At 38.0% G+C, this 17,045-nt stretch overlaps 1 protein-coding gene across 1 annotated transcript in view; it reads left to right on the top strand.

The window, feature by feature from the left end:
• The first annotated feature begins 1,023 nt into the window (after positions 1-1,023).
• Positions 1,024-17,045, top strand: part of LOC114050321 (zinc finger protein 502-like) — a 152,263-nt gene continuing 136,241 nt past the window's right edge. The window contains exon 1 of the mRNA XM_027871932.1: positions 1,024-1,073. Coding sequence (XP_027727733.1) covers positions 1,024-1,073 — 50 coding nt within the window. The remainder of the gene's footprint in view (positions 1,074-17,045) is intronic.

Below are 17,045 nucleotides of genomic sequence, written 5' to 3'. Positions count from 1 at the left end.
ATAAAGAATGTTACATCTATAACCTATTGTTTATTATCTATTACTATCTATACGTTTCTGTTCTTACACATTATTCCCCTCCCTACACTCTTTGATCTAGCCATTCTGGCTTACCAACTGTTCCACACATAACTTTACATTTCCTGTTTCTATACCTCTTGTACTCCCTGCTCAGAATGCATTCTTCCTCACATCTGCCTCCCAGAATTCCTAGCTTCCTTTAAGATTCATATTCAATGCCACCTTCTACATGAAGGCTTCCCTAATCCCTCACAGTCCCCTCCACCTCCATCCCATGGCCACCATGTGTTCAGTTTGTATACATTATATATAAACTTAGATATGGACATATCATTTCCCCCATTCAAATGTAAGTTACTTTAGAAAAGGAATGCATTCACTTTTGTCTTTGTAGCAGCATCTCTTAGCAAAGTACCTGACAAAGAGTAAGCAATTAGTTAAATGTTTGCCACATTATTGAATGACTGACTGCTTACTACAACCAGAACTTTTCATCTCTCTGCTTGACAAAGTATTTATACTTGTGATTGATCTACTAGCCTAAATATTTCATTTCTTAATCCTGAACCACGTTTTCATGTGTGTGCTATGTTATATAAGGCTAATATAGATAATATTTATGTAGTACTTTAAAGTTTGTAAGCTTTACAAGTATTATCTCATTTTATTGTAATAGCAACCCTGGGAGGTAGATGCATCATTATCCCCATTTTACATATGAGGAAACTGAAGCAGACAGAGGTTAAGTGACTTGCCCAGGATTGCACAGTTAGTAATTGTTTGAGGCTGGATTTGAAAACTCAAATTTTCCTAATTCCAGACCCAGTCACTGTACCACTTAGCTACGTATATATGAAGTTTGTGCATGTGTGCGCCCCCTCCCCAATACCTAACTTCTACTTGAAGTCATAAACTATCATCTATTTGCTTATTTTGTTTGGAGGAGATTTTTAAGGTTTTTTGTAGAGTTTTTCTACTTTTTTATTGTCTCCAGAGGACACAATGGTGGCAACGGTTTTCGATGTGTTTACGATCAATGTGATCATTGCAAGGTGAGATGACCAAGTGTTCCATGAAATGTATTTTTGTTGCCTCTGGCCACAAAAATGAAACTAATTCTTGTCACTCCTTTGTCACTTCTCCAAGGAGAGTCTACAATTGATCTTTCTCTTTAACTGCTACTTAGCAGCCAGTTCAAATCAAAGCAATATACCCTCAGTGGTGTTGTTGTTTTTTTTAAATAGTCTTTTTGGTTGGAGTTAATCCTCAAAACACAGAATCTCAAAATTGGGAGGGACCTCAGAGATCCATTGACCCAGGCAAGAACAATACTCATCTCCTCCAATGGTTACTTAGCCTCTGTTCAAAGACCGTTAAAGGAGGGACCTCCGGGGGTATTATCTCCTAAGGCAGCCCTTCCAACTTTCCAACTTTTGGAAAGCCTTCATTGTTAGGAAAGTTTTCTTCCTATGTAGCTGACATGGCCCTCTGTGTGACTTTTACCAACTACTCATCATTACTCGTCACTACTCTGGCACCAAGCAAAATGAGCATAATTTCTCCTCCATGTGCATGACAGTCTTTCTTGAAGATGGTTATTATGTTCTTACGTGTCTTCTCTTCTCCAGGTTGAAAATGAGAAGTTCCTTCAACAGAGATCAGACAAGATTTTTTTATTGTGTTTTCCTATTATAGTTTGGGTTGTTTTTTGTTTTGTTTTTGGTCTGGACCTTTTGTTTCATTGGTGTGGAGAATTCTAATAAGGAATCTCCACCTACCAAAACAGACTATCTATGGTTCTGAAATTGATAGTATCAGAGAATTGTCAAGGTGAGGCAACATGCCCATCCCAACTGTTGTAGTTGTTTGCTCTTTGTTCTGGAAGAGGACTGTGACATCAGGCAGGTGATGCTGTGACTTACAAGTGAATTAAATTTAAGTGAGGGAGAGCTATGCAAAATCACCAGCCTCATTTTCTCCTCGAGCCATCTGGGTCCAGTGGCAAGATACAGATCAGGATGACTAGAGATGGCTCTGCCCAACTAGTACTCATCAGAGACCAGATTTGACTTCAGGTCCTCCTTCCTCCTGACTGTAAGGCCACCTTTCTATCCACTATACCATGTTGCCCTCATTCCTTCAACAGAAATCAGGCAAAATGATTAGCTCATGGTTAATTAATATTCTCCTCTGTCCACACATGACTCATGAAAGACTGTTAAGATACCATATGTAAGTGATGAATAAACCAATCTCTGAAGTCCCCAAACTATAATAGATTTCCAAGCCCTGTAGGGTATGGTAGTGTTTTTAAAATATGAAAAAAATATTTTTAAGGCTTACATCTGAGCCATAAACCACACTTGGAATCAAGTAATGGAAAAGTTTGTCATTCTTCATATTGGACAGTGATGCTACTGATCCATGGTAGACAGGATATGCAGTTTGGCTTGATGGTCCAAAGGGTTGCCATAAACCCATTAGTTGATGGGGAATCTGGTCCCTGACTATGACCTAGGTGCATAAATGGGCAAGGGTGACCAAGGTTACATAAGTTAAATGTTACAGTGTGATTATAAATATTTATTTTGTATAGTCATAGCCATGGTGCAGAACTATGCAGTGTAAAGGTTTCCAACACACTCCAGAAGTTGTTGACATTTTCACAGAGCAAAGTGAGGTATGGAATAGCTAAGTGATTTGTGCAAGGTCATGAAGAAAGTCAGGGAGGAACTACAAATAAGAAAGTGAAATTGAATCAGGGGAGGGGATGGGGGGGTATTCAACAACAGAAAGAAAAAGAGGGCTTTTCAAGTTCTGATTTCTGAGTCTTCAATGGGAGAAATGATTGATTTTTAGCATTCCACTTGAAAGAGCCACCATTTGAAGATGACTTAAGGGAACAATGAGGCTGGGAAGTAGGTGACATTGCTTTCCGCCTTCCATGATTACGCTTGTCCATGAGCTGTAATCAGAGCAAGCATGGATTCCAGCAAACACCGTTTCTCTATGTTGTTCCTAAGGATTTCTGAACAGGGTCTGTTCCCTTGTCAGAGCTTTTTCATCCTGGCTATTGTCAAAACTTTAGAAAAATACTTTCATTTTCAAGAACTCTTTAACTTTTGTAGAAGAGAGAGAACGCACCCTCTCTTTTCAAGTTGGGGTCAGTGGGATTTATTTCTTAGACACAGTAATAACGGGTCCCATTAATGAATCCTGGGTAAGCATCACAGAAACAGGATAGAGTTTTTTTCTTCAAAACATCTGTTCTTTTGTATCGCTCACCTAATAAAAATCATTGCTATTTCACCCTAGTGGGGGTTAAATACCAAGGTTGGAAGGAATCGTACGGAATATACAGTTCAAGGTCTTCATATGAAGGAGGAGGAGACTGATGTCCATAAGTGAGGTGTCATAGCTCCATAGGTCAAGAGCCAGAAAGGATATCAGAGGCTTACTTACTTTACAGATGAAGCCACTGAGGCCCAGGTCGTTAAATGATTTGCCCAAGGTCTCCCCAGTAGTGTCACAGGCAGGATTTGAATGCAGGTTCTCTGACTCCAGAGTCAGTGTTCTTTCCATTGTGCAATTCAACTTGCCCAAGTATACACTGCTAAGCTGTGGCAGAACAAGGACTACACCTCAGGCCTCCTAATTTCAGGTCAATTGCTCTTCCATATACAAGCTTCTTCAAACTTAGTATGATTACAATTTTTTCTCTACACTTTTCATTAAGAAAGATACATCTGGCTCTCTTGTTTTCCAAGTCCAATGGACTTTTCTCAGTCCTCACCCTTCTTGACTTCTCTACACCCTCTGACCTGGTCAATCGCCCTCTTCTCACTAGGTTTTGTTGACACCACTCTCTCCTGGTTCTCCTACCTGTCTGCTCCTTCTCAGTCTCCTTTGCAGATCTTCAGTCAGGTCACACTTGCCAAGCTTGGGGGTGTCTCAGGGCTCTGTCCTGGGCCCTTTTCTCATCTCCCACAATACTATTTGGCTTGGTAATCTCACCAACTCCTAGGGATTCAATTACCATGTGTTTGCTAATGATTCTCAAATATACTCATCCCTAACTTCTCTGCTGACCTCCATTTCACATCTCACTGGACATCTTGAACTGGACATATTAAACTCAACATGTCCAAAACCAAACTCATTATCTTTCCACCAAAAAGCCTCTCCCTGCTCTCTAATTTCCCTATTATTTGAAGCACACCACCATCCTCCCAGTCCCCCAGGTTCATAACCTAGGCGCTATATTCGTCTTCTCATTCTCTCTCATCACTCAGATCCAGTCCGTTGCCAAGGCCAGTTGATTTACCTTTGTAACATCTCTCACATATGCCCCCTTCTTTCCTATGACATTACCACCACCCTCGTACAGGCCCTTATCACCTCATGACTGGACCGGACAGTAGCCTGCTGATAGATCAGCCTGCTCCAAGCCTCTTCCTACTCCAGGCCATCCTCTACTCAGCTGTCAAAGTGATCTTAAAGCATTTAAGCCTAATCATGCCACTCCCACATACACACACACTCAATGGCTCCCTATCACACCCAGAATCAAATATAAAATCCTCTGGTGTTCAAATCCCTTCATAACTTGGCCCCCTCCTGCCTTTCCAGTCTTCTTACACATTGCCTCCAGGTTCTCTGTGATTTAGTAACCCAGGCATCCTTTCTGTTCTTCACACAAAACGCTCCATCTCCCAGCTCCTAGCATTTTCTCTGGCTGTCTCCTATGACTGGAATACTCTCCCTCTTCATCTCTGCCTTCTGGCTCCCCTGACTTCAAGTTTCAGCTAAAATCTCACATTCTACAGGAAGCCTATCCCAATCCCCTCAATTCTAGTGCCTACACTCTGTTGATTATTTCCAATTTATCCTTTATATAGCTTGTTTTGTACACAGTTATTCACATACTTTCCCCTCCATTTGACTGTGAGCTCCTTAAGAACAGGGACTGGTTTTTTGTTTTTGTTTTGGTTTTTTTTTTGCTTTTTTTTTTGGTGTTGTATTCCTAGTACAGTGCCTGGAGCATGGTGGATGTACAGTGTTTATTGACTAACTGAATTAAGGAACTATGTCATTGTCTCATCATGGCATAGAGGTCAACTTGGATTTTTCAAGGCTATGCCAGTGGAGGACGAGCTCTGGCAGATATTAACAAACTGTAGATACTTTGAGTGTGGGCTAAGCAACAAAATGTATGGTGATCAGTTATCACCAAACATGTACTAAGGACCTACTATGTGCCAGGCACAGTCCTAAACATTGGAGTTTTTTTGGACTGTAACTATAATTTCCTTGGTAAAGGGAGTTGCTTAATGATGCCACCCCCCTCTACCAATGTAGATGGGTGATCACTCTATAATTTATAGTCTTAGAGAGTTATTTGGGATACAGGTTAAGTAACTTGTCCATATTCAAACAGTCAATATGTGTCAATCAGTCAACAAACATTTATTAGGTGTTTTACTATGTGCCAGACATGATGCTAAGCACTGCCTCAGAGGCAAGGCTTGAACCCAGGTTTTCCTAACTCAAAAATCACATTTCTATCCAATACTTAAGTGGTCCCTAATGTTTTTTGTCCCACGAATCCTTTGAAACAATAACAATAAAGACATGTTGTGAACCCCTAGGAAAATTTAATATACAACTCATAATCTTTTTTATTTATTCATTAAGTACTTATGGTAACTACAATGATTTTTTAAAAGTTCCAAGTTAAAATTTACAAACATATAATGCTTCAAATATGCATAGGTTTGTTGTCACAGACAAAACATATATTTGTAACATAATTGGGCAATTATTTACTACTTAAGGGACCATCAAAGAATTTTTAGCATGGGGCCCATTGAACCATTAAATGGGAACTTCTGGACTACATCACAATGCCTCATTTGGAATACAAAGAAAAAAAATAGAATGGTCCCTGCTTTGTACATGAGAACCATTTTGACTAGACTCTATTACCAGAAGGCTGTTCATTGATAATCCTCCTTACCCTTTCCCCTTTGGTCACAGCAACTCAGGAGATAGTATACTAAGGAATAGAGGGGTTGTGATCTGTGTTGATGAAAGGAGTATCCCATCTTTGAAATAATGGATCTTTTGAAGTTCCAATGAAATAGAAGAAGAATATCAGCGACATAAAATACAAATATTGAATCATTGTTTAAACATCATATTCATTTCCTTAGAGATAAGCACTCACAGAGATGGAGTCAAGCTGGTGGAGTAAAGTGGATATTTTTGCTGAGCTATCCCAACTCACACCTCTAAATATCTTTAAAAAGTGCATCAAACTGAATTCTGAGTAAGTTACTTACAAGTTACTTACCTGGGTAAGGACCAGACCATTCCCCAGATCACACCATCTTGAAAGATTATGAACCCCCAGATTTAGCTGTCAAAGCAGTAAGACAAAAAATCTGAAGCTTAGGCAAGTCATCATGCTAGAAGTGAGCAGAGCCCAACTCTAATGAAATCCAAACTCAAGAAATGGGCTGGGAAAATGAACAAACAAAAACAAAAAATAATATGACTGTAAAAAGTTTCTATGTTGACAGAGAAGCTCAAGACACAAACTCAAAAGAAGACAATGATTTGAAAACATTTATAAGTAAAGCCTTAAAGAAAAAAAAGTAGATTAGACACAAACCAAACAAGAATTCCTAGAAGAGCTAAAGAAAGATAATTTTTGAAGGAACAAAAAAAAATTAAAAATCAAATAATAGTGGTAGAGGAAAAATTGGGGAAAGAAATGAAAGCAATGCAAGAAAACTATGAAAACAGCTCGGCAAATGAGGCACAAAAATACTGAAGAAAATAACTTCTTAAAAAATCAGAGTTGGTCAAATGGTAAAAGAGGCAAAAACAAACAAAAAACAACCTCACTGAAGGAAATAACTCCTTAAAAATTATACTTGGTCAAATGGAAGCTAATGGCTCCATGCTACATCAAGAAACAATAAAGTAAAATCAAAAGACTGAAAAAATAAGAAAATATTTATTATCTCATAGGAAAAACAATTAACCTAGAAAACAGATAATTTAAGAATTGCTACATCATCTGAAAACCATAATAAAAAAGACATCATATTTTAAGAAATTATGAAGGAAGACTGCCCAGATATTTTAGAACCAGAAGGCAATGTAGAAACTGAAAGAACCTCCTAAAAGAAATCCCAAATTGAAAATTCCCAGGAATATGATAGCCAAACTCCAGAGCTTCCAGGTTAAGGAAAAAATATTCTCAGAAAGAAACAGTATTCATCAGAAAAAAAAATCAAATACCATCAGCCAGAGTCAGAATCACATAAGGTTTAGCAGCTAAAACTAAAAGGAGAGAACTTGAAAAATGATATTCCCGAAGGCAAAGAGGTTGTATTAAAATCAAGAATAACTTATACAGCAAAACTGCGTATAATTCTACAGGGGAGGGAGAACAAATGTTTAATGAAATAGAGGACTTTCAAGAATTCCTGATGAAAAGACCAGAGCTGGATAGCAAATCTGACATTCAAACACAAGACTGAAGAGAAACATATGAAGCTAAACATAAATGAGAAATCATAAAGGACTCAATAAGATTAAACTGTTTACATTCTTATATGTGAAGATGATATATGTAACCCCTCAGAACTTTATCATCATTAGGGCAGTTAGAAGGAGTCTACTTACAAGGCATGGGTGTGAATCTATTGTGTTAGGATGATCTCAAAAAAAAAAAGAATGGAAAGGTGAGAAAGAGGAATGTACTGGGAGAAGGGGTAAGGGAGAGGAACAATGGAGGAAAATATCTCACTTAAAAGAGATACACAAAGAAGAATTTTGTTTTGTTTTGTTTTGTTTACAATGGACAGGGAAATGGACAGGGGCAACACTTGAACCTTATTCTCATTTGAACTGATTCAAGGAGGGAAATACACAGACACACACACACACCAAAGAGTTGAGTATAGAAATTCATCTTACCCAACAGGAAGGTAGGAGAGTAAGGGGCTAAGAGAAAGGGAGAGGGTGGTAATAAAAGAGAGAGTATATTAAGGGAGATAGTACTTAAAAGCAAAACAGGACAAGGAGATGGTAAAAGAAAAAGAGAGAAGGATAAATAGGTGAGAATAGGATGGAGGAAAATACACTTAGTAATAATAATTATATATGTGAATGAGATGAACTCACCATAAAATGGAAGAAGATAGTAGAATAGGTAAGAAAACATAATACAACAATATGTTGTTTGCAAAAGATACACTTGAAACAGAAGACACACACAGTTAAAATAAAGGGCTGAAGCAGAGTCTATTATGCTTCAGCTGAAGCAAAAGGCAGGGATAACAATGGTGATCTCAGATGAAACAAATGCAAACATTGACCTAATTAAGAGATAATTAGGGAAAGTATGTTTTGCTAAAAAGGTACCATAAACAATGAATGAATACAAATATCTAACATATACACACTAAATTGCATAGCACTCAAATGCTTGGAGGAAAAGTTAAATGAGCTAGAGGAGAAAATAGTAAAACTATGCTAGTGGAAAACCTGAATTTACCTCTCTCAGATATAGATAAATCTAACCATAAAATTAACAAGAAAGAAGTCAAAGAGATGAATAGAATTTTAGAAAAGTTAGATATGATAGTCTTCTAGAGCAATGCTTCTTGAAACTGCAGGTTGTGACCCCATACGGGATCTCAAAAGATTTGGCAAAGTAAAAGGTTTCTGAACATGTAATGACCAAAAATTAATTAAATATCAAATGCATAATGAACCTGAGGTGTTTCTGACAGCACTTGCCTGTGCTGCATCATGCAACTTCATTGCAGTCTTGGTTCTGAACACAAAGCATGAACATTTTGCACTGTGCATGTCCTCAGGCCAACACAACACTGAGGAATGCTGCTGAAATGCAAAAAGTGGTAGAAAGTGGAAAGAGTTTAAGAAGCCCTGCTCTAGAGAATATTGAATGGGAATAGAAAGGAGTATACCTTTTTTATTTCCAGCTACCCCTTACACCTTCACAAAAATGACACCTCCATTTCTCTATCCCATTGCAAATTTTAGGGCAGATTTTGACCATATAAAAGCTACAACGTGACAGAATGATGTTATGTACCATAATAGTCTATTTCTGTTTTTTAATGAAATGAAGGCACCACTACCTATGGCATTTGACTTTTTGAACATTTTTTTTTCATTTAAAAGCAGTTAATCAAGTTAATATTTTTGCTTCAAAATTTAGACTGGTCCTTTAAACTGGATGTGTAATCATAAAGCTTTGTCTCATTTAAAAAGACTGTTAAATAAAATCAGAAGTGGTAACCTGATATCCTAAAGAGAGAGCTAGTGTCAGAGTCAGAAAGATGGGGTTTCAAGTCCTGCCTCTGACATACTGATTGTGTGACCCTGAATAAGTCATTTAATCTTACAATGCTCCCAGAAGTAGTCAATTGTCAATAAAAAATTCTTACATGCCTACTATGTGCAAGGCACTGTGCTAAGTGCTGGGGATAAAATACAAAAAAGAAAATCAGTCCCTCATTTCAAGGAGCTTACAATCTAATGAGGAAATAAAACATCCAAAAAAACCTGAAAGGGTTGGGGGGGGTGGAATTAAGCCATGTGGAGGGCATGGTAATGTCAAAGAAGCCCAAAATGAGTGCAACAGGGTAGGATATGAGTTATCAGAAGATTTCTGTCCTGTCTTCTCTTCTTAAATGGAAGTTATGGCTCTATCCTCCAATCAGAAGAGCAGGGAGTAAGGATTAAACTATAAGTGGAGAGATTGATTGGATCTTGTAAGATGATGAAATTTCCCAGTGATGAGTTTACTAGGATCATGATGGAGAAGTCTAAGAAATTGAAAATTAGTACAACCAGGTGGGGAATGAGGAGATAGCAGAAACACTCCAAGATTATCAGTAGAGCAATTGCTGAGCATCCCCTTGAGAGAGAGAGTTTGCTCACTAACATGGCCCTACACCAATGCAATCATAGGTATAGCTCAGAGGCAGGAAGAAAAAAATTAAAATCAGGCAAATGAGATGAATTTCAAATTTGCATAAGATGAGGCGGTAGGATTCAGGGGATCATGAATTGACTGGCCAGCTGTTTCCCATTCACAACATTCCTTCTACTTTTGTACCTGCATGTCTAGAAAAATGTATTCCTTATCTCCCACTCGTAGACTCCCTTAGCTTCATTCAAAATGTTTGTTCTACAAGTGCTGCCTCCTACAGGAAGTCTTTCCTGATCATTAGTTTTCAGCCCTCTCTCCTAGAAGTTCATTTGAATAGCTATGTAAATAATTATATATATATATATATATATATACACACACACACATATATATACATATATATGTGTGTATGTATGTATATAAATATGATATTTGCCTCTAAGACAAGACATCTTAACCTAATGTTTATGAACTTTTTTTAATATCTGTTTTGATAACTGTATTTTAATATTGGTTCCTTTTTATCCTATGTATTTTATTTTACATTTTTATTTATTTTATTCAGAACTTAAGAATAAAACAAGCATTACCATAATGTAGCAGAATAGAAAAAATGATTGGACATGAAACTGCAAATCTATTATGTGCACTTTGCTATTATTTTAAAACATATATATTACATATATTAAAGTTATCATGTAACTTTCTTTTTCTGCCTTTTTTCTTCCCTCCCCTCCCCACCCTAGAGATGGCTACCATTAGACACAAATATATATCTGTGAGTGAGTGCGTGTGTGTGTGTGTGTGTGTGTGTGTGTATGTAAAATCATTCTATACATATGTCTGTCCATTCTTTCTCTGGATGCAGATAGCATCTTCTTTCACAGATCATTTGTAGTAGTTAAATTGGGTATTTATAATCACCAAAATGACTTAGTTGTTCAAAGATATTCTTAAAATAATATTGTTGTTACCGTATAAAATGTTCTCTTCATTCTGCTCATTTCACTCTTTACTATTTCATGCAACTCTATCTATGTTTTCTAAGATCATTTCCTAAGATCATTTTCCTAAGATCCTAAGATTCCTAAGATCATTGAGCTCATCATTTCTTACTGCACAGTAGTATTCCATCACAATCATATACCACAACTTCTTCAGCCATTCCCCAATTGATGAGCATCTCCACAATTTCCATTTTTTTGCAACCACAAAGAGAGCTCCTATAAATATTTTAGAACATATAAGTTCTTTTCCTTTTTTCCCTAATCATATTTGGAAACGGAGCTAGTAGTGGTATTTCTGGGCCAACACATATAAAGAGAAATATTACAAGAAAATTTGAAGAACATGGAACATCTTTATGCATTTAAAAATAATATGCTGAGAAGGAGGCCACAGGCTTCACCAGGCACCACCCAAGGGTCCATGACAAAGAAAAGTTTAAAAAAAAACCCTGATTTATTGGAATATAACCCCAGTGAAAGCAGGACTACTTCATGTGTGTATGCTCAGTAAGCATTGCTAGCCAGGAGGAGCCATACCCTTTCCCCTCCCACCAAGCAGTTCCTATACCTACTGACTCTACCCCACCAAAGAATTTTCTCTATACATGTATGGGGAATGCCAGCCTTGTTCCAAACAGCAAGAGACTGTTCTGACATTATTTTAGCCTACAGAAGAGATTCTTAAGCCTCTCTGTGTCATAGATCCCTTTGGCAGTCTTTTGAAGCCTATGGACTCCTCAGCACAATGTTTATAAATATGTAGAATTACCAAGGAAATGAATTATAATGAAATATAGTTATCAAAAAAAATTTTTAAATGAGTGCATAGACTTCATGTCAAGAACCCTGGACTACTTAAAATTGCCAATCTAGTTCAGTTCTGCATTGGGGGAATTTTATTTAAAAAATGATTAATAGTAAAAACTGTAATATTCACTATCTAAATTTAGCTCAGCCCTGAGCCTGGGGAAAGCCTGGCACTTTTGGACCTGGGCTTTAACCCTGAACGCAGGGGTGTGTTGATAAATCTTTAATAACTGGTTGGGAGGGCAATTTGTGCTGGACCCATTTTTAAGTTTAATCTGCATCATTACCATTTTCCTCCATCACTTTCTTAAGTCTAGAAAATTGACAAAACAATAAATCAAGCCCTGATTTGTACTGTTTAATGATTCCAATAAATACTTACACTGAAAATTTAACAATCAGCCTTAGATAGCATTCCAGCAACCTCTGCCTGGACATTTCTGCATTTGTGCATACCCCTACCCCAACACTGTTCTTCCTTATTACAGCACCCTATACACAGATAAGGCAACACACAGGTCAACAATAGTTATATCTACTGTATTTATGTAGCTAACAAAAGACATCTGAACATTTATATAAAGAATTTAGGATAACTTTTAGACTCACCTTCTGTCCCTATCTCAGGCAGAGAGGAGTAAGGAAGGAAGGGAAGGTTGTACTTCCCAGTCTGGTACCCGTTCTCCCAAAAAGAAGGTCACCAACTACCACCCCATTCTGGCTACTGAAAGCGGAGGTCCCTAGGAGGCACATGGGACTCTGTGAACAGCCCTCCTCGTCTACTGCATCCAACCTTGGACAGCAGCCCTATATGTCTCCATGCTCAGTTCCCCCAGGTCTAGTCTCTTCCTCCCGTTGCCGATGCATGTCCTTGACCCACTAGAGTGCTAGCTATTGTTGGTGCCACAGCCAACTGCTGCTGTTTTGGTGTTTAATTTAAGTACTTCCAGAGAAGTAGAAATCTTTTTCATTGCTCACACTCTCCAGAGTCTCAATCCCTTTGTGAACGGGAAGAAAAACGTAGTTTGTTCAGGACTACATTTCCCAGAAATGCATGGTCAAGCTCCAACTATCTCTTTCTGCCCAAGAGATCTGCCTCAAAATCTGGTTACACACACACACACACACACACACACACACACACACACACATACACATGCATATACAGAAACATATATATATACATATATATATATACACACACACATATATATATACACACACACACACACATACACACATATATATATATATATATATATATACTATGATTTCATTTGTTCTGAGAGCTCCCAATATGAAAACTTTTTACCAATGGAGATCAGTATTGTTTGTAATTTGGCATCTTAGTAGTCTAAGGTCAATGAGGGGTTAATATGTTCACCCATGGTCATACAGCTAGTATGTGTCAAAGGCCAGATGTGAATCAAAGTCTCCCAAACTCTAAGATTGGTCCTCTGTCCAATCCTCTATACTGCTTTCCTTTAATAATGAATGTTTCATTTTTCTGTCTTCTTTTCAACATCTGCCCCAGGTTCCTGAAATATACTTTTTACATTCTCCCTTGTCTCCTCATCTGCTTTTCCCTCTTCTCTCCCAAGAAAGAGATGACTGAGTTTTCCACTATTCTCCATTCAGCCATAGGAAAGCAGTTTCTCCTCTTTAAACTCCTTCAGCCTCTTGACATTGCTAATCATTCCATCTTATCTTTGAGTATACCCCTATCACCTCTAATCTCAACCTCTCCAGCAGCTCTTCCATTCATCCCTTAAATTGATCTTCTTCCTTGCCTTCCCCTCCCTCTCTGCTGCTTCGCCTATGGTGCAATCTTTATCTCTCTCCTCCCCCTTAATGGACACTCCATCTCAAAGTTTGGGCTGTCTTTTTCATCACCTAACTCTCATCGTCTGCCAGTCCCATTTTTTCCCAACTCCCCACCATCTGTACCTGTACAAGTTGCCAGAAACTTAGCCTAAAAAAAACCTGAAGAATAAAGCTGGCATCTAAATAAAAAACGAGGTGCTCATTTATGCTCTGTTATTATGTAAATGTGGTCATTTTTCGATTGCTGTCTCCTAGACATAAACCTATCCTCTTGTTTGTCTAAACATGTATAAGAAAGTAGGCACCCGAACCTGTAATTTTCTGGTTTCAAACTCACTAAAATGTCTGTGCCCTTTTTCAACCACTCACCCGTGTTTCCCTTTCTGTGCCTTTGCCCTGTGGCTGCCCCATGTGCCTGGAATAATTTCCCTTTTCACCTCTTAAGAGACCTTTCCTGCTCCCTCTCCCAAATGCTAATATCATCACTTCTGAGGTTACCTTATACCTACTTCATATGTATCTTATATAAACCTATATATCCATATGCTATTTTTCTGGTTATACTCTAAGCTGCTTGAAAAGAGGGGCCATTTTCAGTTGTCTCTGTATCCCCAGCATCTGGCACAATGCCTGGCACACAGTAGGCACAATGCTTGTTAGTTGATTATTTTCTCTCCTTGTAACCGATCTCTCAGACTTTGCAAAGGACAGCTATGAATCCTAATGTCAAATAACACCAGAGGCTGATATTTCAGCTCCTCAATGTGTATTTTTGGTTTTGTTTTTTGTTTTTTTTTTTGTGGTGGGGAAAGGTTTATATCTTCATATTTAAAATTTTTTCCTATCATAAAAATACTTATGTAACATGTATTTGAGATTGTCTAAATATATAGATGCAGCTCACTGGTGACATAGAAAGATATCTGGAATCTGGCTCACCTTTCTGAAGAGCAAGAATTGGGGTAGAGACAAGTAGGGTCCAGGACCACTGAGGCTAAGTGATCTCTCCTCCAGTCTCCAAGAGAGATATTGGGCTAAGATAATATCTTATCTGCCACCCTTCAATATCTCTAGTCTAAGGGCTATGATTCTAAGTGGTTCAGAAGAAAAACTGCTTTCCTGATCAGTCTCAAGGAGAAAGGTGGCCCTTAGATTATCCTTGCCAGCTCAACCCTTTCCCATCAAATGTTGGTTATACAAAAGACCATCAGGAAGAGAAATTATAAGTAAACTCATTTGTCCAAATCAAATAGTAAACAGAAATCACGATAAGGTCTTAGATACTAAAGAGTACACAAAGTAAATGAACTCTTCATCTGGAAGCCAGTTAAGATCTCAGGTCAAACAAGGAGAAGAGAACATTTCACTTAGCAGAGGTCTTAGCTTGCAGGTTCTAGAGGTCAAGGATCATGATGAAGGCCTGCAGTAGCCACTAAAATGTTCCTGTCTAACTTCTTTCTCAACTACCTCCAAGTGCTCTCTCTCTCAAAGTGTAGGAGACAAACTCTCTTATGCAGATATCAGTGTCAAGCTCAGCATTCCCTCAGGCAATTGAGAGAATTGGTTCCTTATATACCACAGAGATGAAAGGGCTGTCTTTCAGGGCACCAACTAGGGAAATATTACATTTCTCCCTTTGGCTAAGACTTTTTGCAGTCCCAGCAAAAGTCAGCTGGTATAAGTTTGAAACACATAACTATAGAGCGTGACTACAGACACTAGTGATTTAAAAAACAAGTGTGATTTTCCTGGCATCTCAGATCACCAATCTACAGTACAAATGAAAACAAAAGAAATGTTTATTGACAAGCAATAGACCATTACCTGACAGAATGAATGCTATAGTGATAACAAAATATAACAAAATACATATGAAATAAACTACATATAAACAACAATTAATAATAACAAAACAATAACAGTAGCTAGCATAATATGTGAAAATGAGAGAGGGAGGGAGGGAGAAAGGGAGAGACAGAAGAGGAGGAGGAGGAAGAGAAGGAGGAGACAGAGACAGAGACAGAGACAGAGAAAGAGAGAGAGACAGAGAGAGAGACAGAGAGAGAGAGAAAACCCTTTTAAGTTTGCAAAGTGCTTAACAGTTGTCTCAATTTATCCTTACAGCAATAACTTTGGTGGGGGTAAATGCTATTGTTAGTCTCATTTTATAGATGAGAAAACTGAGGCAGACAGAGTCTAAGTGACTTTTCCAGGGTCACACAGCTAGTTAGTTTCAGAGACAGAATTCAGACTCAGGCCTTCTTGATTCTAGGTCCAGCATGCTCTCCCCTGAACTACCCAGCTACCTCTGATGATGTTAGATACAGGGCATAGTATGTGGGTACGCGCGCATGTGCACGCACACACACACACACAAGAGTATATACATATGCATAATATACAGTAATTACTTATAAACAACAAAGCAAATCATAACTAAGTGAAACTAGCTATTTATAATATTGACCCTCTATATTTTTTTTAAAAATATAAGCCTACATATTTTTCAAAACATAGTTTAACTGCAAACATCAGCATATGTGCAAAACAATTAGTGGAGATATTGCCATAGCATGAAATAACATAAAACATAGCTAAATGAAAGTAAAATGAATGGGTATTTTCAGGTTCACTTGTAACATCACGAGTAAATTTAATGAATGGCCCAGGTCTTGTTCACTTCTCTCTGGCTGATCTCTCCCTCTACCTTGGCTAGAAGATGGCCTTGGCTGACCATTAGGATCATTACAGACTTTTCTAGCTATAGTTGGGCTGATAGCAGGGCCACATTGGCTATCGAGCTGTGTGGGACGTTCTTGTACCCTAAAGTCTACATAGCAGCAGGCAGGGTGAGGAAAGAGCCATCTCTGTGTGATCCTACACAATCCATTTTACTCCTTTGAAACTTAGTATCCTCATCTGTAGAATGGGGCTATTATTAATTGTGCTATCTACCTTACAAGGTTGTTATGGGGAATATACTTTGTAAACTTTACAATGCTATGTACATACATGTATGTGTGAGCTCACTCCCTTACCTCTCTCCCTCCCTTCCTATCTTCCCTACTTCCAATATCTCTTGTGGACAGATAGATAGCTATGGATTGTACAATAATACAGTCAAGTAGACTCCAAACTGATTGAACAAGCAGATCTAAGTAATGTCAATTATTGAATTAATGTGAACCTGAAGGAACTGGGTGATGCCCTGTTTTATGTTCAGTATGATACTTGTATCAGTGACTTGTGAGAAGGATGCCATATAGGTCTTCATCATTTTGTGGGTGACACACAACTGGGCAGGAGAGCTAATGTGTTTGATGACAAAATTGGGATCTTGACAAGCTGGGGATATAGGCTGAACGTGAAAAGATGAAATTTAATAGTGAAAAATATGAAGTCCAGCCCTT

The sequence above is a fragment of the Vombatus ursinus genome, unplaced genomic scaffold (assembly GCF_900497805.2).
Source record: "Vombatus ursinus unplaced genomic scaffold, bare-nosed wombat genome assembly UNPS02014799.1, whole genome shotgun sequence".
NCBI classification, from domain to species: domain Eukaryota; kingdom Metazoa; phylum Chordata; class Mammalia; order Diprotodontia; family Vombatidae; genus Vombatus; species Vombatus ursinus.
Note: the sequence above shows the minus strand (reverse complement) of the source record. Positions and strands in the feature narration are given on the sequence as shown.